We start from the raw sequence: 27,899 nt of genomic DNA on the forward strand, positions 1-27,899 counted from the left end.
TGAGCCCATATGCTCAGAGAAGTTTGCCTATTTTAATCTATTAAATTTGAACAATAATGGCCCTATAATGCTCCATAAATTTGCTCTGAGGGTTTTTTAGATAATATGCATGAAAATGATTTAAAAGCCACTAAGGACTATATAAACTTTTTAGATGTCTATGAAACTATTGCCTACAAGGTCTCTCTAATCCTTGAAATTGTATTTCCATTCCAATCGCTCTGCTGAAACTGCTTTTCCAAGGTCATATACCAATGACCTACTAAATGACAAATTCAATGTCATTTTCAAAGTCTTAATCTTGTTTGACCCTTTTCCAAATATGACACTATTTACACTCTTTCCTTCCTGACATTCTCTCTTTTCTTGGTTTCCAAAGCACTGCTTTGTTCTGGTTATTCTTTTGCCTCTCACATGAGGTTCTTTATCAGTTCCTGTTGCTGAGTTCCTCTTTCACCTACCATTCCCTAATCTAGGCATCATTAAAGGTTCTGTTCTTGTGCTTTTTCTTTCCTCTCTTTACAACATCTATCCAGCAAGCTTGTCCACTCAAAATCAATTGCGACCTTTATGTGGATGACTCCAAGATTTTTCTCTACACCTCCACTCTCCCCAAGCCCCAATTTAATATTTCCAAATACCTGAGGGTCAATTCTACATGTATGTCTCATAAACAATTCAAAATCAACATGTTCAAATATGAATTTATCGACTTTCATCCAAAATCTGCTCCTTTTCTCCTCACCTATTTCTGTTGATAGTCTAATTCTTAGAATCTGACTCTTTTTCCTACTCCCCTAATATCCAATCATCTGCCAAATTCTGCAAACTCTACCTCCAAAAAATTTGCCATATATATCTTCTTTTCAATGTCATTATTGTCACTTTAGTTCAGACTCTGGTAAAATCTTGAGACTATTGTAATACCCTAACTGATTGTTCTCTTTTTACTTTTCCCTCTACTCTAAGTCAAGCTTCACACTGTTAGCAAAGTAATCTACCTAACAGAAAGGGGTATGATTAGGTTACACTCTAAGAAATGAGTTATATGTGTCTTCTTTCAGTGCATGTGGAATATGATAATTTGTATTGCATAACAGGATCTGGTATCACCTATATCAGACTATTTACTGCCTCAAGGGAGGAGGGGGGAGAGAATATGGATTGCAAGATGTCAGAAAATATTGTTAAAAATGATTTTAATATAATTGGAAAAATAAAAAATTTAAAATAACACTTATTTTCCTCCAATTACATGTAAAAATAATTTTTAACATTCTTTTAAATTTTTTATGAGTTCTACATTTTAGAATGTAGTCTTTCCTCCTACCCACCCTGAAATGGTAAGCAATCTGATATAGATTTTACATGTGCAATTATGTAAAATATTTTTCCATATTAGTCATATTGTGAAAGACATGAATCAAAAAAGAAAAGGAAATTAAGTGAAAGTGAAATATAGTATCTTTTGGTCTTTATTCAGTTTCCATCAGTTCTTTCTCTGGATCAGATGGCATTTTTCATATCTTTGAGAATGTCTTTGGATCACTGTATTGTTGAGAATAGCTAAGTCTTTCATAGTTGTTCATCATATAATATTGCTGTTACTGTCTATAATATTCTTCTGGTTCTGCTTACTTTTGCTTTGTACCAGTTCATATAAATATTTCCAGGTTTTTATGAAATCATCCTGTTCATCATTTCTTATAGCTTATAATAATATTCCATAATTATATACCACAATTTGTTCAACCATTCCCTAATTATGGACATCAATTTCAATGGTATCAGTAGCAAAAGGTTGTTTTCTTTTCATTTGTAAACTATTTTATTAGATAAAGCCTCGTGGTTTGAATTAATCTGACTCCATAACTCCCACTGAATCATCCACAACCCAAGAATATCTTCTGATATTAACAGTAATATTCAACACTTTAATAACTACCAAAACATTGAACTATTACTAGTAATAATCACTAAATTTACATTTCCATGGCATGTAATCTTTTATTCCATATTTTCTCCATGCAGGGACTGCCCCAAATTTTGAGAAATTGTATGCATTTAAGCCAGCTCTGCAAAAGTAAATTTACCTTTCCTGCCTAAAATTCTTTGCTAATCTCCAATCTCACTTCTCCAATTGCCTTTTAGAAATCTCAAACTGAATGTTCAACAGACATATTCAACTCAATGTATCCAAAACATAAATCATCATCTTCTCTTCCTAAAGCCTCTCCCCCTCCTACTTTCCCTTTTATTATAAGGAGTAATACAATACTCCCAGGCTCACAGGCTTGTAATCTAGGCATCGTACTGGATTCCTCATTATCTCTCACACTCCATATACAATCTGTTGCAAAGGCCTATTGATTTCACATTTGCTTCTATCAAATATATACCCTTCTCTCCTCTGACACCACTACTACTCTTGTTCAAATCTTTATCACCTTACACCTAGATTACTACAATAGCCTATCTACTTGCCATCTGTTATAAGGAAGAAATAAGTTTGGTAGGCTTTGCAGAGGGCAGAGGCATGAGGTCAACAAGGAAAAGATTCTGGAATTCTGCAGGAAGGGTTAGGCTGTTCCTCAGAGACTGTTGGGTCTGGTGGTCTCTCTCTCTCTCTCTGGAAGTATCTGGAGTGTGGGGAGTGTGGCTGCTTATCTGGCTTAGTTCTGTTTTCTATCCTGCCTGCTGTCTTGTGTGCTGTATTTCCTTGGAGAAGAACTTGATGATGCTAAACTACTTCTCTGCAGTGACTGCAAGACCAGGTCTAGGTCCTTTTGAATCTGGGACCTTCCCTGGGCCCTGCTAAGCTTACCACAGACCATTACCCTTTTAATACTAAGGGGGGGGGTGCAGAATTAGCTAGTGCAAGGACTAGGAAATTTAGGTAAGTGAGGAAAGATTATAGAGTAGTCCAACATTTCTGTGAAGACTCTCCTCACAGAGACATTTAGATCTGAGGGATTTTAGTTAGTGGGATTAGCATTAGGGTTATCTTGATTCCTTTAACCTTTTCCTATTAAATAATTTTCCTATTACTCAGTGGTCTGTGTGTTGAAATCAGACCAGGTTCTGCCCTGGTCAGAGTTAACTGCTGGTCTTCAACCCACAGTGTAACATGATATTAACCCAATATAATCCATCCTATCTCATCCCCAACACCACCCTATTACACCACATTCTACTCCAATCCAACTTCCATTCCATCACCTCCTATTCAAAAAAACATCAATGGCTTCCTGTGGTCACCCAGATTAACTACAAATGCGCTATGTGACATTCAAAGTCCTTATCATATAGCCCTCTCCTACTTTTCCAGTCTTTTTACACCTTACTACCCAACACAGACTCTGATCCAATGGTGTTGGCCTCCTGGCTTTTTCACAAGAAGATATTACATTTCTCTGATCATTTTCTCTGGCTAACCTCCATATCTTTCTCTCTTCTATGACTAATGACTTTTCTGGCTTCCTTTAAATATCAACTGAAGTCCTACCTCTTATAGGAAGCATTCCCCAGTCACTTTTTTTTTAACTCTCACCTTCCATCTTGGAGTCAATACCGTGTATTGGTTCTAAGGCAGAAGAGTGGTAAAGGCTAGGCAATGAGGGTTAAGTGACTTGCCCAGGGTTACATAGCTAGGAAGTGTCTGAAACAATTTGAACCCAGGATCTCCCATCTCTAGACCTGGCTCTCAATCCACTGAGCCACCCAGCTGCCCCCCCAATCACTTTTAATTTCAGTGTCTACTCTCTGTTAATCATCCCCTATTTAGATTGTTTATGGTTTACTTTGTATATATTTACATATATTTGTATATAACTTACTTTGCATTTATTTACATGCTGTATCCCTTATTAGATTGTAAGCTCCTGGAGAGCAAGGACTATCTTTTGCCTCTTTTTGAATCCTCAACACTTATCACACTGCCTGGCATATAATAGGTACTTAATGTTTTATCAACTGATATAAGAGATGGTCACATTTCCTTTCTCATTAAAATCAACTAATCCTAATCATTATAACCAACTTCTGTGTGAGCATGGCTGGGGAGCCTAAACGGTGGCCATAGACTAGCAAGCTAAATGAAGTAGCAAGAAAATCTCTCTCTCTCTCTCTCTCTCTCTCTCTCTCTCTCTCTCTCTCTCTCTCTCTCTCTCTCTCTCTCTCTCTCTCTCTCTCTCTCTCTCTCTCCCTCTCTCTCTCCCTCTCTCCCTCCCTCTTTCTGTCTCTCTCTGTCTCTGTCTCTCTCTCCCTCTCTTCCTCTTCCTCTCCCTCTCTCTCTCCCTCCACCCTTTCCCCCTATTTCCTTCGGATTAAATAAAAATCATTTAATCTACAGCCAGTCTCATAATTTTCTCTCTAATATCTCAACATGAAGCAAGATTTCCATTCATGGAATTTCCAGTGCCTCGACTTCTAAATAAGAACTTCTAATAATAATAATAAGAAGAAGAAGTGGCAGTTAATAATTCTAGATTATATGTTTCTGTCTAATCTAACATAGATTAGACAGGACCTGTGATTTCACTGATATTGGGCACTTCTTAATGAATAAACTCCCTCTAACAGTGCATCCTGACACCTTTTCTACAAATCTTTGAGAAATGCCTTAAGACTAAGAGGTTAAAGTAGCACAGCAGTGTAAGGAATTAAAATTAAGTGTTTGACTAAATATATGAGAATTCTAAAATAATCTTGTGGGCACCGATTTTAAAATATTATAGCTCAAGTCAAAATAACTTTTAATAGCTTTTATTTACAAGGGGTTTGAAAGAGTGAAAGTAGAGAAATACAAAAAGAGGTAGAGAAGATGTCTGATCTATTGTTCCAGGGCTTGGCTCAGCCCAGCAGAGCTTGTTAACCCTGAACCAGAGGACCCAGAGTTCTACCCACAGGGCCTCCTCCAAGAAGGGAAGGCCTCTCCGAAACTACTCTCTCTCCAGACACCAGGAAAGGAAGGCCAGCTACTTACTCACCCAAGAAACAAGGTCCCAAGTCGAAGCCAAGGTCCAAGTCCCAAGTTACCTCCAAGAGATCACCAACCACCACCACTGCTACCCACCTCCAGCCAAAGAAGTTTTAAATTGAGGGTGCCATCTGCCCCAATAAATGGCAATTATTCCTAGCACAGCTGACCACAGTATTAGTTGTAACATGTTTCTAGGCTCTAACTGCGAGGAATGAACAGTTAGAAAATAGTTGTTATCCCCACAAGCTTTGCTTCTAGCTAGATAGGATCCAAGATGGCACCCTGAATTTAAAAGAAACCCATTTATTAAAAAAATTAAAATGACCTTTAGTGACTGTCACCAACTGTCATCAACTGTCAGTTGTGAAGTTGTTGTCAATTACAACTCCTGAGGCTAACAGCCTTTGTCATTGACTCTGCCTAGCAGTTTCCACACAGGATCAAAAACATCTTGATTCCTTGTGGGGGAAATATTTCCAGTCACCAGCAGGAAAAATGGGTAACCCTCAGGAGAAAGTCTTTTTCCCAACTTCTCTCTTCGGAGTCTCAAGACCGAGAGCCCCTCACTGCTCTCCCAGTCAGAGTCTTCTCCTCCTCTGGATTCCACTCCTGGGGCCCCTCCCCCATAGAAGTGATCAATTTCACATACTCTTCAGCCTGACACTTTTTCTCTAGTGCCAGTCTCTGTCACACTTTCTGGCTCTATCCATATACCATGCTACTTCTCATTCTAACACAAGTTAAAATAACTTACTAATTCCCTATCCTCTGTAAAAATATTTCTCTTTATTTTTTTTAAAAGGACATCTGTCAGATCATGACAGACTAAAAATAAACTAAGTAGTCTGAATTAACACTACTTACTATTTTGCTTCAAGGACTAGTCATAGAATTCCACTTTCTTTGTTGATATGTTTTCTGTTTATCTTCAATATAGGATTACCTTTTGCCTGGAATTTCCCTTTGCTCTGTCAAACAATGTCTCTCCATTTTTCCAGTCTATTCAAAAATTATTTTCTCTAGGAAGCCTTTTCTAAATAATCCTATCACTGCAGAGTCCCTTTTCATTTTGCAGAAAAAAATACCATAAATTGAACTTACAGATTTCTTTATATGTTTTTTATTTCTATTTTAAAATCTAATCTTCAAAATTTTATATTAGTTTCTGAGAAAGGGAATTCTTTATTCTCTTTGTCTATTATGAGTTATTCAATCAAGAAAGCCCTATTTTATTATCCGTCTAAGAGAATTCACAAGTCACTTTCTTAGAGAGCTCTACCCTTTTAACTCAATCAGTCAGAAATTTGTGAATCCTTTGATAAGAGTTTATACCCTCAGGAGACAAGAGGTGAATCCCACAGACACTGCTGCCCTGGGCAGTGCTAGGCAATTTGGAAGCTATGATTGGCCTCTGTGAAGAGGGGAAGGGACAGGAAGTTATGTGGAAGGACTATAAAAAGTCTGGAACTTCCTGTCCTGGGCATTTCTCCTTTGGACTTCTCCTTGGGACTTCTGGGTTGGAGGGATTCCTTCCCTGATGGGTCTGAGAGGAAACCCTCTCTGCTTGTTGGCACTTTGGTGGGACACTCCCTTCACCATGAGTTCTGTGGAGAGACTCTTTCTTTGGATCCTTCATTCGCTTGCTGGTGAGTGACTAAGACTTCCACCTAGAGATTGGAACTTTGTTGGGAAGCAAGCTGAATTTCATCAGATCAGCACTTAGGGTAGGCTAGACAACTCTTTACCTCTTTCCCTCCTACATTTCATACTTCAACTCTTTCTCTTCCTCATTATAAATGAAAGCTGCTAACAGCTTTTTCTGGCTTAGGGATAATAATTCAGTGACCACAACATTGAATTTATAACTCTCTTATTTAATCAAAACCCCAATTTATCCCTTACATATCTCCTTTGGTGCAAAAACTATGCTTTTTCTTTTTTTCTAACTCAGAGACTTCAACTACTATAGGATTAATAATTTTTTATTTTTAGATTCATACTTATATCTTTATCACCATTAATTGTCAATTACATAATATCTAATACAATACTCTGTCATTCAAAAATCATTGCTGTATATCAATGAATTAACTAACAAATAAAGATTTTTCTCATTTATTACTGGGGGCAGGGAAGAGAAGTTCAGGCTTGTGATTTCTCTAGTGTAGTCAAATCAAGAAACATTAAGTATTAACTGTATGTGGGCACTTTGCTAAGCATTAGGAATGTAAAGAAAGGCAAAAAAAAACCCATTCTTTGTCTCCAAGGAGTTCACAATTTTACAGGGGGAGACAATATATAAACAACTATAGACAAAAAGATAAACTGAAAATAATCTCAGAGAGAAATCATCATAATTAGGGTGATATCAAGGGTTCAGGTGAACCTTGAAGGAAGCCAGAAGACACATATGAGGGAGAGAATTCAAGGCATGGGGGTCAATGATAATCCATGAAAATACACAGATGTGGAAGATGGAGTATCCAGTGGGAATTACAGAAAGAAGGCTAGTGTCACTGGATAGCAGAGTATGACTAGGGGAAGGTGTGAAGATTGGATTTAGCTATCTCCTGATTGTAACAATGAAGATATTTAGTCTAACAAAATCAGGGATGTCTTGGGAACTTTACATTACTCCACCCTACTTTGTCTAACAAAATCAGGAGTGTCTATAACTATACTTAAGGATTAAGTATTTAGGAGGATGGCCTTTGATGGAAAAAAATGACAAATCAGAAACAGCTGACAGATCCCTGGGCTGTCCTAAGTCAAGCTTAAGCTACCAATGGTGATGGTACAGATGAGACGAAGGAAAGTGATGTAAAATTGTCTATATATTTCGCATCAATTCCTCTCATTGCGCTCTTTCTCAGGAGAGGTGGCTCTGGCTGGTGACTTTCTGTGAGCAGGCTGAGTTCAGTTTGAACCTAGAACTTGAGCTTGGAGGTGCTCCCTCAGACAGCTTCCTTGAGACGGTCATTTAGTGAGTGATAAGACTGACTCCTTTTCCCTTGGCTCTCAAGGGAAGCCAAGGCCCAGCTCAGCCTGAGCCGGAGCAGTTTAAATTAACTTTTTTCTCTCTCTCTCTTTCTTAATTTCTTTCCTCTATATTAATTAAAATCACCATAAACTTCCAGCTGACTTGGGTATTTTATTATGGGATTTCCTTGGAAACCAAATTAATTTAGATTTTAAGTCACAACGCTAAAATTATCCTTACAAAGGGTAGAGCAGAATAAGGTAAGAAGATTGGAAAAGTAGAAGAGGCCAAATTACATAAGACTTTAAAAAGTCAAACAGAATTTTATATTTGATTATGGAGGTACAGGGAATCTGGACAGTTTAATGAATGGAAGGATAGGGGTAACATAATCAAACCTATATTTTGGGAATATTACCTTGATAACTTAGTGGAAGAAAGATGGGAGTGGGGAGAGACTTGAGACAGGGAGACCAAGTAGACGGCTACTATGATAGTCTAGATATAAGATAACAAGATTGCCCCAAAACAATGGCAGTCAGAGGAGAGAAAAAAGCCTAATCAAGAGGTGTTGTGAAAGTAGAAGCAATATCACTTGGTCACAAATTGGATATGGAGAAGTGAAGGAGAGTTAAATTTGGGATATGTTGAGTTTAAGATATATGTGGGACTTCCAATTAAAGATATCTAGTAGAGACCTGGAGATGAGAAAGGAAATCAGAAGATAAGTTAAAGCAAGCAAAATAGTTCTGAGAATCACCTGCATAAAGATGATAATTGAATATTCCCCCTATTAATGCAGCTTGACACAAGCTTGGAACTTAACAGTTCTAAAAGAGGTCTTAGGATCTTCTTGTTGCTTGGGGGCAATGAGAAGTTAAGTGGCTTACCCTGAGTCTCAGTCAATGTCAAAGGCAGAACTTGAACCCTGGTCCTTCCTGACTCTATGGCCAGCTCTCTATCCACTATGCCATGCTGAATTTGGAGCAAATTTCTTCCCCCTTCTGATTCAACTATCTTCAGAACATATTACAAAAGACAATAAGTAGGTCACTCTAAACAAGTACTATGAACTCAGCTGATGACAATAAAAAACCAACACGTTGGACAATTAAAGAGTACTAGATGGTTAAAAACTAATCAATTAAAAGTTACCTATAACAACAGTATATAACAATGTACACAATTTATTCTAAAATAACTGGAAAATAATATCTAAACAAGGATGTAAATTCTCTTCTATCCCTTTGGCTCAAAGCCAGTAGCTTTATATCAACTGGCCCATGACAAGCTTCCTAAAAATTAAATGCCTTTTGGCTACCCTTAGCTACTACTGCAAAGAAGAGCACCAAATTTAATTTTCTGCTTAATTTTCTCTGCATTTTGCACCTTCTTTCAAAGGAGTCTTCACCTCAGCAACTCACTTTCTTAGATAAAGAAGCAGACAATAGGTAATTTAGGTTAGAAACAGAAAAGAGAGAGAAGAAACTGATAAGAGCAGCAGTGAAGGCTAGACTGCATGGTTGGCTAGGTAAAGCTGGAAGGAATTGTCAGGGAGGCTAAATCCAATGGCTACTGGGGATAGTCTAGTTAGGAATGTTTGTCAACTGGGGATACAGGGAGAAGAGCGTATCTTGCAAATAAGCCAGACATGGGAATTTGGGGAGTTAAATAGTCACTATACAGATAGGACATGTAAACCAACATGAGAATATAGAAATCTTTTTTGGCTTGTCAAAAACTGAGGTGATGAGGGTGTCTAAATAGGTAAGGGCCTAAAGGGTAGTAATTTTTGCAGATCACAAAATATTTGAGCCAAAAGGGACATTGGCAATATCTCATCTCTCACTCTAACAGGGCCAAGACGGAGGAACAGGATGGATGTGTAGGCAGGCAATGTTGCCTTTTTTCTCTTTGTTATCTCTCTCCCTTCACTTGCCCTTGGACTTCTCTTACTTTTAAACGGCCTAAAAAGGAACTGAAGCAAATTTCTTGTATGTGATGAATAAAATGTTATGTTCTCTGTTCTTAATAAACAGTAGGCTGAATTTTTTACATTTCACTCTGAAAGAAAAAAATTGTTTTGTTTTTTATTTTAATATGGCTAATCAATCCCCCCCCTTAATTTTCTATATAGCTAAGACTTCTCTCTTTAATAAAATGATAAATGTCCAATGGAAATACATAGTACTGATTATATAATACAAGCTGAATAAATGGTTAATGAGTCTTATTTCCAACCATTACTTTTTAAACACTGTCATTTCCCATATAGTTATTTCTACTTTCTAGCTATATAAATATTATTTTCTTCAATAGATATATTCCGTTTGACTAAACATAGAGATGTTTTAAAATTCCAATTTTCATCAGAGCTCTTTCAAAGCACATGGACACAACCTATTGGTCAGGTTTCTAAAATGAAGATTGGAACTGATACCAAAATATAAATTTCCAGTTGGCAGATTAAGAAATATACAGATTTTGGTGTGCATATTTTTACAAATAAAACAAGCATTTTTATATTTAATTTATTAGCACACATTACCACAGAACCATTTACACATTATGCCAAGTAATTTAAGATTTTTTAAAGAGCTCATATATATTTTTATCTAAGCTTATTCATTTACTTTCAACATATTTAGTGGATTATAAAATTATATGGATGAAATAGACTAATATTTTTGAAATATTACATGAACTTACCTGTAGTTCTTGTGATTTACGAGCTTGTTCTTGCTTGATAGTATTAGTCATACTTTCTTTCATCTCATCCAATATAGAATAAAGACCATCAAATTCCTCATCTAATTCTAAAAGTATGCTAGAAGAATTGGCCTGTTTAAAAAGTAATAAACTTTACTAAATAGATACAAACAGGTAAAAAGAATTATATTTAAAGTACAATAATTAAAGAACAAAGACATTACACAAGTAAAATGTATACTCTATCATAACTATGTATGATATACCATGAAATCAATAAGACTCTTAATATACCTGAGTAGTTTCAGAAACACATATAAGAATCTGAACTATATAATATTGTTAAAATCTAGAGTTGACTATATGTTTATAGTCATTTGATCTGATCTAAATACTATTCATTATGTCATATTTGTAACTTTTAGCTGACTCATACCTGAACTCCTTTTAGAGTATGATTTAGAGTATCGATAAAATTTTGAATTTCATCATTTTTGCTTGCCAGAGTTGTGATAATCCTTTGTAGAGCTTCCTAGAATAAAAACAAAATAATATCCTGAATAAAAACAACATGTCACCATAACCTCTTAGTTTAACTGAAAAATTATCTAGCCCCCCCAAAACATTTTCTAAAGACAAACACTTCATATAAACTATGACTAATAAAATTGAAATATATTTAGTATTCAGTTCCTATGGTAAGATTATTTGAGATAGTTGGTTGCTCAAAATCTAACTAGATCCTTCAACTTCAAAATAAGAGATGAACTGTTTTATTCTGTTTATTTTTAAATTCAAACTTACATCTTATTACTTAAAGCTACTAGCCAACTAAAAATAAATTTAAAAGTCACATTTAGCAACTTAAAATTAACTTTACACTATAAGGTTATTACAAGTTCAATTAATCAAACTGGGAACTCCAGTGCTCTATTAGGACAAATCTATCATCTAACTATATTAACTAACAAATAGGAGATAAAAAGGAAGGTATTTGGGATCATGAAATATATTGTTTTTTAAAAAATACTACATTTTATTTTATTAAAAAGATAAATATGAGAATAAGATTGCAGTTTTCTTTTCCATGGGAAAAAAAGAACATTTGCAAATGTTAAGACAATCAAGATCTTGTGAAGCCCAATTGTTTTTCTCTTTTCTGAACAAGTCTCCTGGCTTTCAGAATAGTCAACAAATTTATCCCTCCTTCCAGATGTAAAACTATGATCCAATAAAAATCACTACACCAAAGCACAAAAGTTTCATAAATTTCCATGCAATATCAAAACCTGAAATGAAAATAACTGATCAGGAGCACTACATAACATTGATTGTAAAAAGTCAATTCCGAACAACTTTACTTTCTGGTTCTCATTTTACCTTAAATTTTCTTGTATTATCTCATTTTAAAGGGAAATAGATTTTCCCAGGTCCTCCTCTTTCATATGTCTAAAATATTCTTCATTCCAACTAATCTCAGATAATGTAGTGAGAAGATTTAAGGGATGAAGGGGTGGTTTTATTTCACCTGTTCTTACTATCACCTTGGCAAATGCTTCTTTCTGTAACCTAATAAAGTCCGGCTGACTTATTGGTATGACTGATAACAAATGGTAGGGAAGCATAACAGTAGAGAATAGAGAACAATAAGATTCAAAAACCCTCCTCATTCCTCTAGAACTCTGAGGTTGTGGACAAGCAGCAGCTGCTCACAAGAGACCAGACTTTCCAGTATGAGAGGGGGTTGGGAGAGGATCCCAGAGATGTACTATAACACTACCTTCCCCACGTGTCTCACAAGGCTGTTGACTATCAAATGGAACAATATACAGTAGATAGAAGTGCTTTGAAGAGTACAAACTGTTTTTCTCTCCCCAGGCTGGACTATGATTTCATTGGCATAAGGAAAATTTTCTTTATTCAATGTATATCTGCAAAAGTTATGCAACTTATGTAACATTTAAAATATTAAAAGGCACAAGGAAAAATAATGTGCAAATATTTTAACTAGTTTCAGAATTTACAAAATGTAATGGAAATTACTCAGCTTTAAGTCTACCCACATTAAGTAATTGAGATTCAGATGCTCAAAAAGCACAGTTCTCTGAAAATTTAAGCCAGCTCAGATTATTTTGTCTCTCCTTGCCAGAGAGCCTTCCAATTCTAGGACAGGCTTGTCAAGTTGGGAAAAAAAGCAGGCTGGATAACTTGTTAAATGAATTTTAATGGAGCTACCATTATAGTATGAGAACCAGAAAACTTAAGGATTTAATTTCACTTTTTAGTACAAATATCACCCAAAATAGTATATAGGCAGCAATACCTAGATCATTTCTATAACTAGTTAGTAAATCATACATTTTCCCCTATCCTATCTTACAGACTTCTGCTTTTTACTCTTTCTCCCTTTTTCTACATAGCTAGGTTACCTTAAGGCTTCTGAAACAATTTCCAAATTGTGTTAGCTTTATGGCAATGAAATTGTAGATAAAAGTGAATACAATATCCATTTCAAATTTGAGACCTTTTTTAAAATTTTACTTTTGGAACACATCTATAACAATTGGTAAGAAGATTCTATTGCCAAAGTAGCTATAGAAATGGAATTTTACATACTATGAACTTTAAAATTAAGAAAAGCAATATAAAGGAAATTAAAGCATACAAAATATAAGTTATTGGGAGAATTCAAGTTCTTAGTAGTTTTATTTTAGGCTAAGAAGAGGGCTCAGACTTTGATTTCACTGGACTAGGGCAGGGATTTACACTATACCAATGCAGACTGGCACCTCCAGTGCAACTTAAAAGACTAAAAGAGTTGATTCAAGACCTATTAGGTGACTTGCCCAGAATCACAGGTACAGTATGTATCAGAGGCTGAACTGGAGACCAGGTCTTCCTGGCTTCAAGGTTAGCTCTCTACTACATCAGAGAGGTCAAACACAGAAATCTGCAAAACTTCCAAGTTCAGAGGAGAGACTCTAAATGAACACTATAATGCAAACTCCAACAACAGGGAAATGGGTTCGAGTCAAGAACACATGTGATAACCAGTGGAATCATGCGTCGGCTATGGGAGAGGGAAAGGCGGGGGGGGGGGGGGGGGGAGGGGAGGGGAGGAAAAGAAAAAGATCTTTGTTTCCAGTGAATAATGTATGAAAACGACCAAATAAAATAATATTTAAAAAAAAAAAAACTTCCAAGTTCAGCCTGAACCAGATTAAAATGTAGTTCCTATCTTGTTTATTGTGTTGATGTATTATTATGCATATATGTGTGTATGCACACATATATCAACATATGTGGTTTTCTACATCATATATGGCCCACAGAGATTCTTATATAGTGACCCCCTTTTCTATTGGTTTTACACCAATGTTATTACATCATCTTGCCTCCATTTATTTAGGTACTCAAAAATGAACATCAGTTGATCAGAAAATTTGAAAAATTATCTGCTAAACCTAATCATCAATGAAATGTTAATTTTGCCACAAGATATATGTGAACTAATTTTTCTTGGCATTACCATATTTAAATTCTCTATTTCTCCCTCAACTTCTGTTGAACTATCAATTAAAAATCAAATATGGTGAATATTTTATTTCACTGAATTAATTTAGTGGAGGGAAAATGAATAAAGAGAACATTTTAGTCACATATACCTAGCCAAATTTCTTAAGTGATTTATCTAGGTCTTTCCAAAAGCAATTAAATAACTATCACTTAGAATTGGACTTTTCAAATTACTGGATCTTTTTAGTAAGAACCTTGAGAAGCAATTCAACTAATATTTATTTATTAAGATCTTTTATTAAGATATAAGGCATAAAGAAATGGAGTTAAAAAAGTGAAAACCATCACCCTCAAGAAACTGAAAAGTGTCAGATATAAAGCAATGCAAGGAGCTTCCAATGTAATATCAATAAAAAGATAAGTACTACAAAAAATCTCAATAGATACAACTGTCCATATAAAAATCCCCTTTTTAATACTTGAATAATTGACTATAGAAAGAACACATAAAAAATAGGAATCATTCATTTAACATTCACTTTAATTTCTACACAGCAGAGAAAAACATTGCATCCATTTAAGCTCAAGTCTTGAAATTAGACATTAAATGCCTATTCAGGGGAGCCTTCTTATTCATACATTCTTCTTTTCAAAGACACACGGAATAAGGCCTAGAATTCTAAGGGTAAATGCAAAAAAAAAAATCAACTTAATTACCAAGAGAAGAAATGTCATGGGAGACAGAGCAACTACTCCAGATTAGAGGAGCTAGAGTACAAAAGAAATAATTAATACCATAAATGTGATAAATGCAAAATAAGTACTTGGAAGAATTAAGGCAGAAGCAGAGGGAAGGGTGTTGGGTACCAGACTATGGTCTTGAGTCCAAACTCAAGACAGGAAAAATGGGATGGAGGTCTGGAACTTGTCAGAAGATACATGGATTTCCTCTCACCACCTTAGTTCCTTAAACCAGAACTCCAACAATTTCTGCTGAGCTCTCTTCCAGATAGGAGCAAGGAACAATGCCTCTAATGTAGCATAACTGACTAGGTACTGAACTTGCAAAGAAGAGATATGGGTTCAAACTCTGGATCAAATTCTTACTAGCTGTGTATCCAATAGCACATCATTTCACTTCTCATAGATTAAAAAAAAAAGTAATGTGAAAATTACATGAATTAGAATATTGTGAGGAGTGTTTTGTAAACATTAAGATAGTATATAAATTCAAGTTATTCTGAAAAATCTACTCAAATCACCTTGTTAATAATCAATATGGTTTCAGGGCCTCTGCCCCACAAATATTAACCTTTTTTTCAGCAGAAAAGAATTCTGATTATAATCTAGTGCTTCTCCCTTCACTTTATAAATTAGGAAAGTGGAAAGTGGAAATTAAACAATCTAGAAGAATATAATCTTAGAGCCATGCGAAGTCCCTACTGATGCCTCACCATGACACAAGAGGTAATTCTGGGTACTTGAAGACTGCCAACGACGTTCAAGTTCTGGCAGATTCTATCCTGTTGGAAAAGCTTCAAGTACAGTCTGAGCAACAGACTGCCTGTGCTTTTAAAAAAAAAAAACAGCTGAATTAAATAAGGAGAAGTTCATCATCAGTAGTCTAGCCCCTTGGTGATGAATTCTTCGGCCAAGGCAACCAATGAACAAAGAAAACAGTAAAATAGTTTTTAGTCTTGTGTGTACGCCTTCCCATTCTGCAAGGGCAGTGGCAGAATAGCAGAAAAAGAGGAAAGAAAGTGCTAAGAGCCAGGTTCTGAACCATTTATTAACTTTAACTTAGCTACTGGTACTCTAAATATCAGATCCAAGCCCAGCGACCCAGTCAAAATACTACTGAAAAAAAGTGAATTGCTATTAATTGGACGATACCACAAGTCCAACAATACTAATTACAGATTTCACACAAAGGTTTAACTGATGTAGAACAATTACTCTAACAATGAGAACAAAAGAGCCTAAATTATCATAGAAAGCATATAAAGCTTTACTTCCTTGACAGAAAGAGATTTGACTATCAGTGGTGACATTAGTTCAGAATATGAATTTATAAAATCTTACAGAAAAGGGCACTGGAAAATTACGAACAGAATTTTTGCATAAAACATCAAGAAGCAGGGTAAGGGAAATTAGGCATTAAAAAAATTTTCTGAGGCAGCTGATAGAAAGACCCCAAAATTTGGAATCAGAGGTCAGGAATTTGTGTCCGGAAGTAGCCACTCACACTACCCACGTGACTTTGGTCAAGGCACTTTAGCCTCTTGGGTCCTTAGTTTCTTAATCTCTAAAATGAAGATGTACTAAAGGAGTTCTGAAGTCCTTTCAAACTCAATATGTCCTTAGGATCCTATGAACTAAGCAAAAAATTGAAAGGATGCTAATAAATATTCAAAAGAACAAAGAGATCTACAAAAATTTCCTTGAAGGGAAGTATGTTACCACAAAAAGAGCCCTGATTCTGGCGTCTCAAGAGCTAAATTCAAATTCTGTTTCTCACTCTACCTGTGAAACCTTGGGCAAGTCACTTAACTTCAAGGCCTTCGGATTCTTCATCTGTACAATGAGGGAGTTGGACTAGATCAATTTTGAGTTCCCTTCTAGTTCTGTGATCCTGTGTTTTTTATAACAAACACCTTTTCAGTGATCCCAAGTTCTCCTTCAAAGCCCCATTTTTTATTACCAATATTCATCTTGTGATATATTGCCATTAGTCATGAATACTATAGTGGAGAGCATAATAAACAAGTTGTAATATGTCATAAATTAGAAGTATAAAGGATATCATCATCAAATGCAACATATTAGTCAAATGTTAGTCAAGTGGCAATAACCAGTAATAAGAGAGAGATATTCCTCTGTCCTTGAGAATTCAAGAGAATTTAAGGAACATTCCTACATGCCAAGTGGAATTCCTGTGGCAAATTGAGAAGAAAGCCTGGAGAGGATTTGTCCAGGATAGACAGATGTATTTAAGTGATGTTTTGTTCCTTTGGAAGAAATTCCTACATTAATAATATCATAAATCCTCTAAGTATAATCTCAAGAGTTGGAAGTTATCTCAAAGGTCATCTAATCCAATTCATTCCTTAAAAAGAATTCCTTTAAAACAACCTAGATGATAGCTTGAAGGTCACACAGTTAATTAGTGACAAATTTGGGATTAGAACAAAGATCTCTTTATGCTAATCAAATGCTCTTTCATCACTATTTTGTGGTCTTACCAACCTGCAGACTGTTCTTTTTATCTGCTTCAACAATGAAAAAGGATCTTGCATTCCCATCAACAAAGATTTAAGCACCTGGTATAGGTATTGTATATATATATATATATATATATATATATATATATATGTATGTATATAATAAAAATGAAAATACATATTTTTGACAGCGCTAACCATTTCTTTTTATTAGTTGCACACACATACACACAAAAACCTTTATGATGCATAAATATAGCCTTGTTACACATGGTACAAAAATACTTGCACTTTTTTGGTTGTTGGGAAGTTTTTAAAGGATGAGAGCAACTGGCAAGGCAGGAAAGGGCCTGTGCTCTATCAGAAAGTGGAGAGGGGACACAAAATTAAACAGTCCCTACTCTCAATGAACTTATATTTTATCAGGGGAAACAACATGTACAGATAAATAGTTACAGAATATAGGAATGGGTACCGAACCTGTGATTTCATTGATATATGGAGTTCCCAGATAAGGAAAATCCTCTACAAATATGTTGCCATTGTCTCTGTAATTTATAATCTCAAAAAGGGGCCTAGAGCAGAGGTCAAATAGAGCTACAAATGGCCCCCCACATTTCTTGAGTACAACCTGAATCAGAACAAAATGTAGTTCCTATCTGATTTTTATATTGATCTATTACTTTATATGTATATATACACACACATATATATGTGAAAACATAATAGTTTTCTAAGTCAATATGTAACCCACAGAGAACTGCATATATGGCTTAATGGTTCCCATTTCAATTTAAATTTGACACCATTGCCCTAGAGCACTAAGAGGTTATGTGACTTGCCCAGAATAGCATATCCAGTTATATATCAGAGGTTATCCTTAAACCCAGGTCTTTCTGCCTCCAAGGCTAGGTCCAGCACATGGAGAGAACATGGAAAGACCTCACAAAGAGATGGCACTTAGAACTGAGCTTTGAAGAAGGCTAAGGAGTCTAAGGAGGAGGGAGTATATTTCAGAACAACCTGTGCAAAGGCAGAGAGGGAAAAAAAGGAATGTCATGTAAGAACCAGCAAGTAAGCTGGTTCACTAGAGCATGTGAAAAGGAATATAGGTGTCCCAAGCGTTTTAAATCTGGAAAGGAGTCAGAAGATAAATTGTGAAGGACTTCAAATGGCAAGACAATCTTAGACTTTATCTTTAAGGCAGCAGGAAGCCAATGGAGTTAACGGAGTAGAAGAGTTAACAAGATCAGACATGCTTTAAGAATATCATTGTTTTATAACAAATTTCTTAATGAAGCTCTAAATTTCTCAAATTTATAGAGGAAAAAAGTAAAATTTATAAGACTACAAGCCACTCCCCAACTGATAAATGGACAAAGGATAGGAACAAGAAATTCTCAGATGAAGAAATCAAAGATATAAATAATCATATGAAAAAAATGTTCTAAATCACTTGATTAGAAAAATGCAAATTAAAACAACTCTGAGGTACCACCTCCCACCTATCAGATTGACCAACATGTCAGTGAAGGAAAGCAGTAAATATTTGAAGGGAAGTGGCAAAATTGGGATACTAATGCATTGTTGGTGGAGTTGTGAATTGATCCAACCATTCTGGAGGGCAATTTGGAACTACGCCCAAAGGGCTATAAAAGAATGCATACTTTTGATCCTGTAATACCACTACTGGGTCTGTCCCAACAAGATAATAAAAAAGAGGAAAGGGCCTACTTGTACAAAAAATGTGTATAAAAGCTCTTTTTGTGGTGACAAAGAATTAGAAACTGAGGGGATGTTCTCAATTGGGAAATGGCTGAACAAACTGTGGCATATGTTGGTGATGAAACACTATTGTGTTATAAGGAATGACAAGATGATCTTACAGAAAGCTGGAAAAACCTGCATGAACTGATACAGAAAAAAAATAAGCAGAATCATGAGAATATTATATACATAGTAACAGCAATATCATATGATGATCAACTGTGAAAACTTGGCTACTCTCAGCAATGCAATGAACTAGGATGATCCTAAAAGACTTATGATGGGGAATCTTATCCTCCCTCCAAAGAAAGAACTGTTAGAGTCAGATGGATATGGATCAAAGCAAACTATCTTTCATATCAATGTAATAATTTTATTTAGGGTTTTGTTTAACTGTGCTCTTACAACAATCACCATTATGGAAGTCTGTTTTTCATGATAATAAAACATTTTTTAAAGAATATTATTCTGGCATCTGAGTGCATTATGTATTGGAAAGAGAAAAAACGAATGAAAATGCTACAATAGTTCATTTAACAGGCAACTACTATCCTCGAATGAAGTAGGATGGTAGCTATATGAGCAAAGAGGAGAGTTGTAAGAGATATTAAAGAGACAGAATAGACAAGATTTTGTGTCTAACCAGATATGTACGATGAGGAGAATGAGCTGGGAAGCACCCCAAGTTTGAAAACCTGGCTGATTTAATCTTAGAATTGGAAAGGATAATGGCATCTCCCTAAAAATCCCTATAATTGCCCTGTCCTTATCATACAAATAGTATCTTTAAGAGGTAAGTTTTGAACCCAAGTCTTCCTAAATCCAGAGTTTATCTCTACCATCCAATTCCCTTAGGAACCTCTCACAAATGGAGATAACAGGCTCCAAATATCAACAACTGGTTGGGATAACTTTAATTTTAATACAATGAATTTTACTTAAAGAATAATCCAAATCTTTCAATAAGTATAAATGATTGATCTCAGATCTTTACCAGTTTTGAGAATAAGGCATTGAAAGAATAAGATTTCTGAGACAGTTAAGAAAAATCACCACAAAGAAGGGAAAAAGAAGATGAACAAGGTAAAAGAAACTTTGTAGATATCCAGGCTCACAGTCAATTCAGCCCATGCATGCCTCTAAGGGGCAGCATGGTATAGAAAAGTCCTAAGGGGGCAGTTGGGTAGCTCAGTGGATTGAGAGGAAGGCCTAGAGATGGGAGGTCCTGGGTTCAAATCTGACCTCAGACACTTCCCAGCTGTGTGACCCTGGGCAATTCACTTAATCCCCATTGCCTAGCCCTTAACACTCCTCTGCCTTGGAATCAATATACAGCATTGATTCTAAGATGGAAGATAAGGGTTTTTTAAAAAGTGCTAGACTTAATATTTAAATCCCACCTGTGATAAATTCTTTAAGACCATGGGCAAGACAACTACTTGGCTAAGTTTCTTCTTTTGTAGATGGGGTAAATATCACCTATCATATATATCTTGCAGGATCATTATGAGGTTCAAATGAGAATTTATATAAAGTGCTTTATTACCTTAAATGGTTATAAAACTGTTATCATCATGACTAATCTACTAATGGAAGTAGCCTTGCTTGGTATTAACTAGGAAAATTCTGTGAGGTTTTTTTAAAATTCACTACATTTTGCTTCACTTCTATGGGTCGACCTTCTCACACACAATTCCCCCAAACATAAGTTTTTTGCTAAGCATTTCCAAAGTTTCACGTAATGGCAAAGGCTAAGATGTAAAAAAAGCATGATGTAATGTAAGCCAATACTAAAACAATATGTGAAGGTGTGAATTTTAGTTTTACTCCACCCTGCTTAGTCTTTAGAATTCTAGCAACCCAGAATGTATACACCCTCACTTAAGGATTAACTGTAGGGGAGGATGGCCTATGACTGGCATGTGCTAGCAAGTGACAAATCAGAAAACAATTGACTGACCCCTGGGGCTGTCCTAAGCCAAGCTTAAGCCACCATTGGTACATGTGAGACTCAGGAAGTGATGTAAAGAACAGCCTATATATTTTGTGTCACTTCCTGTGAGACTGATTCATTCCCTCCCCCCCCCCCCCCCCCCCCCAGTGTTGGGAGTTTTGGTGGTGTTTGGTGTGCTTGGTGAACTTTGGCAGTGGAGTTTACTGGGAGGAGCTCTGTAGCGTGGGTTAGGTGAGGTGGTATTCCTGAATCAAACTTGGTGAGTGATAAGCCTGACTCTCCTTTTCCTTGACCTTCTGAAGGCACTATCCTCTGAGGGGGCCCCTCATCTTGAAGGAGGCCTCATGGCTGGAAGCTGAGCTAGATTAAATCTTCTGAGAAGGCCTCTTGGCTAAGGCCTCTGAACTCCCCTTGGCTTAGACCAGGCCAGAGCAGATCTTCTACCCTTTCCCTCTTCTCCTTCTTAATTTCTTCCTTCTATTGTAAGTAAATCACCATAAAACCCATACTGATTTGAGTATTTCATTGGGATTGAATTTAAATCCCTGGCGACCACTAATATAATATATTGAGTCAACAACCCCAAAGTTTACCCCTAACAAAGGCCATAAACAAACATATTCTTGTATTTTTGTGGGAAATCAGATAACTTTTGAGTAGGTTATGCCTATCAATTATTCACACCTTACTAAGAATGAACTTTAATCAGTTTTACTCGCAGCAGAGACCAGAAGCATTCAGGTAAGAGGAATTCTGCTTAAGATAGAGAGGGATAAATAAAGTACGTGGCCTTATATGAAGGGTTTGAACATCAAAAAGATACTGAACACCAAAGAAAGGAGAGGATTTAGGGAGAAGGCAGTGTTGGGGTGAATGAAAAAGTAAGGGAGTCAGAGAGAACAAGGTAGAATGGATCAAAGATAAACCCTGCTTCTTGTTATTCAAGGCATGACTAACACTTAGAGACTCTCATTGTGGTTTTCTTTCAAAGACACTGCAGTGGTTTACCATTTCCTTCTCTAGCTCATATTACAAATGAGGAAACCAGAGCAAACAGGGTTAAGTGACTTGCACAGGGTCACACAGCTAGTAAGTGTCAGAAGCCAGATATAAACTTTCTGACTCCAGATCCAGTGCTCTATCCACTGCACCATCTAGCTACCCAGTACCACTCCCAATTTTGCTTAGAACACTAAAAGCAATATGAGTCCCAGGCAAATCAACCTACCTGCTGCTTCTCTAATATTTGCAGATGGTAACTAACTCAAAATTAAGATATCAAAACAAAGGGGGCAGTTAGGTGGCTCACTGATTGAGAGATAGGACTAGAGACAAGAGATCCTAGGTTCAAATCTGACTTCAGACACGTCCTAGCTGTGAGACCTTGGGCAAGTCACTTAAACCCCAGTGCCTCATCCTTACCACTCTTCTGCCTTGGAACTAATAATTAGTATTACTGATTCTAAGGCAGAATGTAAAGGTTTTTTTTTAAAAAAGATATCAAGACAAAGTTGAAAAACTGTAAATCTCAACCTCCCTCAAACAATCTCAATCTCCTTGGATAAAAAAAAAAAGCCAAAATGTCTCACTTTCTAGTCATGAGAGATTTAGGTTCAGATTCTGTTAGTCAGTCAATGAACATTTATTAAGAGTCTACTATATACCAAGCACTGTGCTGAGTGCTGGGGATACAAAAAGTGGTGAAATACATCCCCTTCCCTCAAGGAACTTATTATCTAATGGAGGAGTCAACTAGCAAATAAATACGTACAAAAAGCTCTAAATAGAAAATAATTAACAGAAAGAAGGCATTAGAATTAAAAGGGTTTGGGAAAGATTTCCTGTAGATGTTGAGATTTTAGCAAAGGCTTAAAGGAAGCCAAGGAAATCAGTAGACCAAGATGAGGAGGGAGAGCATTCAAGGAACAGAGAACAGTCACAGAATATGCACACAACACAAAGATGAAGTGTCTTAACCATGGAACAGCAAGGAAGCCAATGTCACTAGAGTACATGGCAGGAATACCTGCAAAAAGACTGGAAAGATAGAAGGAGGTTAGATTATGAAGGGCTTTGAACACCAAACAAAGGGTTTTGTATTTGATACAAAAAGTAACAGAGAGCCAATGGAGTTCATTAGGGATGCTGGGGAGTGACATGGTCAGACATGGACTTTAAGAGTTCTTCCTTCAATGCTTATAGCTATGCAATATAGCTATATAGCTATAGCAATGCAATGATCTGGGATAATCCTAAAGGACTTATGACAACGAATTCTATCCTCCAGAGAAAGAACTGTTGGAGTTGTCTTTCACATCAGTGGATCTATGGTTTTATTTTGAGGTTATGATTATGTATGAGTTTGCTCCTACAACAATGACCAATATGGAAATATGTTTTGCATGGCAATAAAAATAAAATATTATTTAAAAATACTTATAGCTATGTGATCTCAATTTTCTCAAGTTGCAAAATATAGCTAATATGACCTGTAGTCTTACCTCACAAAATTATTGTGCCCTTCAAATAAGAAAATATACTTAGTAAATTTTTCAAGAATCGTATCATATTAGTTATTTTCTCTTTAAGGCTACAATTTATGCTATTACATCATTTGGATTGAGAAGAGAAGGAAAAAGAAAACAAAGGGTGTACGTAATACTCTCAGTGATCTCTTCCCCACTCATCCCTAACTTATTGCTTCTTCAGGTTTGCTAAGATGAGAGCATTGGCTTTCACCATGTGGAAGATTCCTGCACAAAAATTTAACTAATCTTTCCCAAATCCCAAGTTTTAAATCCTGTAATTCCTAAAATTCCTCCAAATATCTCAACGCTCTTTATTTACATCTTCATTTCATGAGAAACCTTTGTAGTTTTCTTAAAATTTACTTAATATAATCAAAAGACTTACTATATCAAATAAAACCACCTACATTTAACAAGTCTTCTGCAAGAATGCATTTCAGAATGTCAACAAAATCCCACTATCTAGAGAAGTTAACGCTGAAGTTTGTATTCAGAATGTTGTACATATTCAAAGCAATTGGGTTGGGGCTTTTAGTTCCTCTGTTCAAAGAATTTCTGTTACTAACATTATGCTGTAGTTCAAGTTATTTCCTCAGACAGAAAAGCAGCTGGTCAGGCTAATCTATCTGCTGACCAACAGCCATCATGTTACTGTAAGCCTGTCTTCAGTTAAGCCTCAGATCCTATAACCAGAGCAGTGGAGTTACATGAGTCAGAGTTTCCAATCCTCTTTCAATTTGGATTTAATAGTCCTCATTTGGCTCTATTACTTGGAAACCATTTGTTAAAGATATAAAGGAGACTTTGTAACCTGAGGGCAAAGGTGAACATGGCTAGATTTCATTTAGAGAGTGGTTGTACAAAAGACCAACAAAACATCATTTTTCAAAGTTTCTCCCTGACAGTCTTTCTACATTGAACCATAGCAAATGAAAGTAGAATTCAAAGAAATATAAGCATTAAATCCTTGTTATTATGTTTACCATACTTTTCCATTTTTTTTGTTCCTGCATATATGGTTGTACTGGAAAGAACAGTTTGATTACTGACAAACCCTTACTTCCAAAGAGTGGCAGAGAGATTTCTTTATAGTCAGTCACTATCATGCATCTGTCTGTAAAATGTTAATATTCCTGTTTGATAATATAGAGAAAAAATATCAAACTAAGATCTCCTTCAAATGTAGTATGATTCTTTGATACTTTCTAAGAAAAAATTCACATCTAGAGCACAGAATTTTTTAAAATTACACACTATAAAAGAATTTTATTTTAAACAATATGGCTTGTTTGCTGTGGCATAAAGTTTAACTCAGTCCTTCTAAACTAAAATATGATAAAACTGGTGTTCATGGCTCATTGCAATCATAGTGTTTAAGTGAAAATTACCAATACTTTACTGTTTGTACAATCATAGATTTAGAGTTGGAAGAACCCTTAGAGGTTGAATCCAAACTTCTCCTCCTCTAAAAAGATTAGGAAAATAAGGCCTACAGAGGTTAAATGACTTGCTTAAGATAACTCAGCTATTAATCATGAGGCAGGATTCAAACCCAGAACTTGCTGGCTTTAGGTCCAGTACTCTATTCTCTATACCTCAAAGCCTCTCTCTGTTTAAATCCAAAATGGAAGGACCTTACACAAAATGTGCATAAAATAATCATTAAATCAAAACATTTCTCATCTACAAAGTTGCAGTAATTGACAAAAGTTATGTTTAAAAACAAATCTATTGCTTAAAAATTAAACACATATTAGACACAAAAAATCCAAAGCAAAAAAAAAAATCAGAACATTTAGAAACCTATTTTAGTGTTAGTCATAAAAAATAGAAACATATACTCTAATTTTTTACTGAAGATCCAAGTTTATATTAACTGTATACTGTAAATGTTCAAGTTAAAAATATTCACATTCTCACATGCCTAATTTACTTATCAATAATCTTCAAATAAAAAAACTCTTTAAACAAGTCTTACCATTGCGTTATAGCTTCCAAAAGAATGACCTCAAATTTATTTTTATTAATATGCTAATAAAATATATTTTAGGATACAATACCCCTAAACACTGTTCTTCAGAATATCCTAGATTCCAGTGCAAAAAACCCCACAGAATTACCAAATGTTAAAATTGAAAGCAGAGGGAACCAAGGCGCATAGAGGTGAACTAATCTGTCCAAGATTGCACTGATAGTGACTGAACTAGAAACAGGAAAAAAATAGAACAAAGTGCTTATGATTTCTTGTTTAGTACTTATTAGTACACTTTTGATTCCATTTCAAAGAGAGAGAATATGGTGTAGAGGGAAAAACAAAGAATGCAATCAAAGGACTTGAGTTCTAATCCTAGCTCTGGCACTTGGTATGTATATAATCCTGTGTCTAAGAAGCTATTTCAGTTCTCTGATCTCCATCTCCTCTTCTATAAAAATGAGGATAACAATTTACACTGGCCAAACTTAAAGCACTAAACAACTATGAACTGTTACTCTACTCTTTGTCTGTGAGCTCTTTGTAGAACTGTTTGATTTTTACTTCACTTTGTAGCACAGTGCCTGACACATATTAATTAATACTAGCTTGATAAAATGCCAGCTGATTGTTTAAGATAAGACTCAAAACTCCCTAAAAGAGACAGTCATATATAGGAAAAAGTGCATAATTTGAGGTCATAAGACCCATTTCAAATCCCAACTCTGCTACTTAATATACAGGTAACTCTCCTGGCCAAGTCACTTAACTTCCACTGGACCTCAAAGGGGTGGGAGGTGGGGGGGTCAAATTTAAATGGCCTAGGAAGCACTTGAAAACCTAGATCTATGATTCAAAACTTCTTCCCAATAGCCAAAACTGTTGGCCACAACATAAAAATATCTAAGTACTTGCTAGAGGCAGTGAAGTGGTACAGGGCACAGAGCACCAGCCATGGATATCAGAAAGACCCCAGGGGGCCACTAGTTGGCTCAGACAAAGATCAAGCCCTAGACACAGGAGGTCCTGGGTCCAAATTTGACCTCAGACAAGTTCTAGCTGTGTGATCCTGGGCAATTCACTTAACCCTCATTACCTAGCCCTTCCTGTTCTATTGGCTTGGAACCAATACACTGTGTTGATTCCAAAATTAATGGTAAGGCTTAAAAAAAAAAAGAGGAAGACTCAGTGCCCATTCTGTCACCTGAGTGACTGGGGCAAATCACTTAATCTCTCTCTGCCTGTTTCATTCTCTGTCAAAGCTCTAAACATTACCTATCATTACTATTTACTACAGCACTTCTCCCACAGTGTTGTTATGTGAGGATCAAATGGAATAATAGTTGTAAAGTGCTTACTTCAAAGCCTGGCTAAAATGCTGTATAAATGTTAATTATTATTATTATTATAATACCTACCTCACAGAATTGATAGCTGCCATTGTTTTTAGTAATATTATTGTTCTGGCATCTCCCTCCCATAGTAGTTGAGAGGCCCAAAAGGGGTAAGCTCTGTAACACAGGGCTTTAAAATTTTAACTACTAAAATTATCACTTTTCCAGACAATCGCAGCGAACACTGAGGAGTCCAGGAATGGGGAGGTTAGCTACAGAAATGTCAGTGATTATTGTAAATTTGGGGTGCTTTCACCAGGTCGGGAGAAGGGATTGGGGGAAAGCACTATCTTGGGGCTCAAGACTCCGTCCCGGGCGGACTGGAGAGTTTTACCTCAGAGTGGGGTCTTTCTCATCACTTCACAGGCCTGAACCATTCCATACCCGAGAAAACTGAGCTCGAGACTAAACAGCCCTCCCACTCGGGACGAAAACATCCTCCGTGCACTCCGGAGGATCAGCTCTGGGACCCAGGCTCCGCCCGCCCCCTTCCCGTGGGTGAGTCGAGGGCGTGGGTTGGTCGGGGCAATGATTCCCGGACTCCCTCTCTCCTCTCTAGGGATGGCCTGATCCTAAAAGAGCACCCTTCGCCCAGCGGGGCCGTGGATGGAACCGCGCCGTAGCCTCCTACAGCTGGCCTAGCGCATCCTTCCCTAGCTCAGTGCCCCCCTACAGAGGCGGGGGAGAAGGGGGAGGGGAATCCGGTGCTCGCCTCGGCGCCGACCGCCCTTCCCCACCCCCAGCCCCGCGAGGAGAAGGGGAGGTCCAGACGAAGGGGTTCTCTCCCCACCTCCCACCCCGAACACTCTAGGCAGGCCGCGGCCACGAGCCCCGCCCCGCCCCGCCCTTCGCGCGAGGAAGGGGCGCCGCTCCCCAC

The 27,899-nt window shown here is 36.5% G+C and overlaps 1 protein-coding gene and 1 long non-coding RNA gene across 11 annotated transcripts in view; one reads left to right on the top strand and one right to left on the bottom strand.

Moving 5' to 3' along the window:
• LOC130455501 (uncharacterized) overlaps window positions 1–27,553 on the top strand; it is a 74,471-nt gene extending 46,918 nt beyond the window's left edge. Inside the window, exon 3 of the long non-coding RNA XR_008913510.1 lies at window positions 27,389–27,553. This is a non-coding gene — a long non-coding RNA (uncharacterized LOC130455501). The remainder of the gene's footprint in view (window positions 1–27,388) is intronic.
• Window positions 1–27,899, bottom strand: part of FSD1L (fibronectin type III and SPRY domain containing 1 like) — a 104,810-nt gene that overhangs the window by 76,765 nt on the left and 146 nt on the right. For 8 of the 10 annotated variants that reach the window (XM_056805314.1, XM_056805316.1, XM_016424275.2 and 5 more), the window contains exons 1-3: window positions 27,047–27,486; window positions 11,107–11,202; window positions 10,671–10,802 (exon numbers count right to left, since the gene is read on the bottom strand). In XM_056805314.1, coding sequence (XP_056661292.1) covers window positions 10,671–10,802; window positions 11,107–11,202; window positions 27,047–27,109 — 291 coding nt within the window. In that variant the 5' untranslated portion in view covers window positions 27,110–27,486. Of the gene's footprint in view, window positions 1–10,670; window positions 10,803–11,106; window positions 11,203–27,046; window positions 27,487–27,899 lie in introns of those variants that run through there. The other 2 variants (XM_056805315.1, XM_007499620.3) reach the window with 1 other exon arrangement.

Source organism: Monodelphis domestica, chromosome 7, assembly GCF_027887165.1.
Source record: "Monodelphis domestica isolate mMonDom1 chromosome 7, mMonDom1.pri, whole genome shotgun sequence".
In the NCBI taxonomy this organism is placed as follows: Eukaryota; Metazoa; Chordata; class Mammalia; order Didelphimorphia; family Didelphidae; genus Monodelphis; species Monodelphis domestica.